The sequence below is a fragment of the Acanthisitta chloris genome, unplaced genomic scaffold (assembly GCF_000695815.1).
Source record: "Acanthisitta chloris isolate BGI_N310 unplaced genomic scaffold, ASM69581v1 scaffold38984, whole genome shotgun sequence".
NCBI classification, from domain to species: Eukaryota; Metazoa; Chordata; class Aves; order Passeriformes; family Acanthisittidae; genus Acanthisitta; species Acanthisitta chloris.
In genome coordinates, this window is record NW_008668293.1 from 1 (window position 1) to 1,211 (window position 1,211).

General features: G+C 47.6%; 1 protein-coding gene across 1 annotated transcript; it reads left to right on the forward strand.

Moving 5' to 3' along the window:
- Window positions 1-14: 14 nt before the first annotated feature.
- On the forward strand, window positions 15-723 carry DLX5 (distal-less homeobox 5; the record flags this gene model as incomplete). The annotated part of the gene is made up of 1 exon (XM_009072836.1): window positions 15-723. A coding segment is annotated over one exon (348 nt), but the record flags the coding sequence as incomplete, so codon positions are not given.
- Between the last annotated feature and the right edge of the window lie 488 nt (window positions 724-1,211).

Below are 1,211 nucleotides of genomic sequence, written 5' to 3' on the forward strand. Positions count from 1 at the left end.
CTTCTTCTCTCCTCCCGCCCCGCACCCAGGTGAAAATTTGGTTTCAGAATAAAAGATCTAAGATCAAGAAGATCATGAAGAACGGGGAGATGCCTCCGGAACACAGCCCCAGCTCCAGCGACCCCATGGCCTGCAACTCTCCGCAGTCACCTGCCGTTTGGGAACCTCAGGGCTCGTCCCGCTCCCTCAGCCACCATGCCCACGCACACGCTCACCCTCCAAACTCCAACCCGTCCCCTGCATCCAGCTACCTGGAGAGCTCCACTTCCTGGTACCCCGCTGCCAACTCCATCAACTCCCACCTCCAACCCCACGGCTCCCTACAGCACCCGTTAGCGCTGGCCTCTGGGACAATTTATTAGAGTCTGATCCTTATTATTTTATTTTTTAATTTTTTTTTTTGTTCCTTGGACTCCTGTGTTTTACTGTTAAGGAATAATAACGAAAGGAATGCATATGGGGAATTTTTAAAAGGGAAAAGAACAAACAAAAAGATTAAAATGTGTAAAGCTTGTGCATGTAACTTATTGCATTTCAAAGGAAACCTTTTTTATACAATACGGACATTTTTTGGCTCAGCTGTGGACACTATCAATGGTGCCTTGAAATCTATGACCTCAACTTTTCCAGAGACTTTTTTTCAATGTTATTTTAACCCTGTAAATAATTGTAGATAGAGGAATTAAACTGTATATTCTGAATAAAATAAAATTATTTCGACCACGAGAAACGTTTCCAAATTACCCCTTCTTCTGTTAACAAGAGGGAAAAAAATAGAATAGTAAATTGCTTGCAAAGAGCGAGCGATGAAAGAGGATGGGAGCTGGGAGTCCACATTCTGTTCCCGTGCCGTGTCACCGCGGCCCAGGCGTGCTGGCAGGATCTGGCCCTTGCAGGTCCTCGTGGGCAAGCCAAGGGGCGACGATGTTCTCTCCCCGATGGAAAAGGGGCTCTGGCAAGACCGCGTGCACCTTATCGCACAGTGATTTCAGCTGAAGGGAAAGCTGCCCATCCTGACGATAGAAAGCAAATCTCTCTCCTTAAGCCGCCCCGAATCCTTTCCTGAGAGCAATTAGCGTCGAGAGCTGCACACTCCACAGCCCATCAGTCGCCCGTGTGCGCTCGGCTAATTATACAAATTACGTTTCCGTCAAAGGGAGCCACTAAATATGAGAAAAGGATAAAATGAGGCCCCTGCTCCCCTCGCTCCT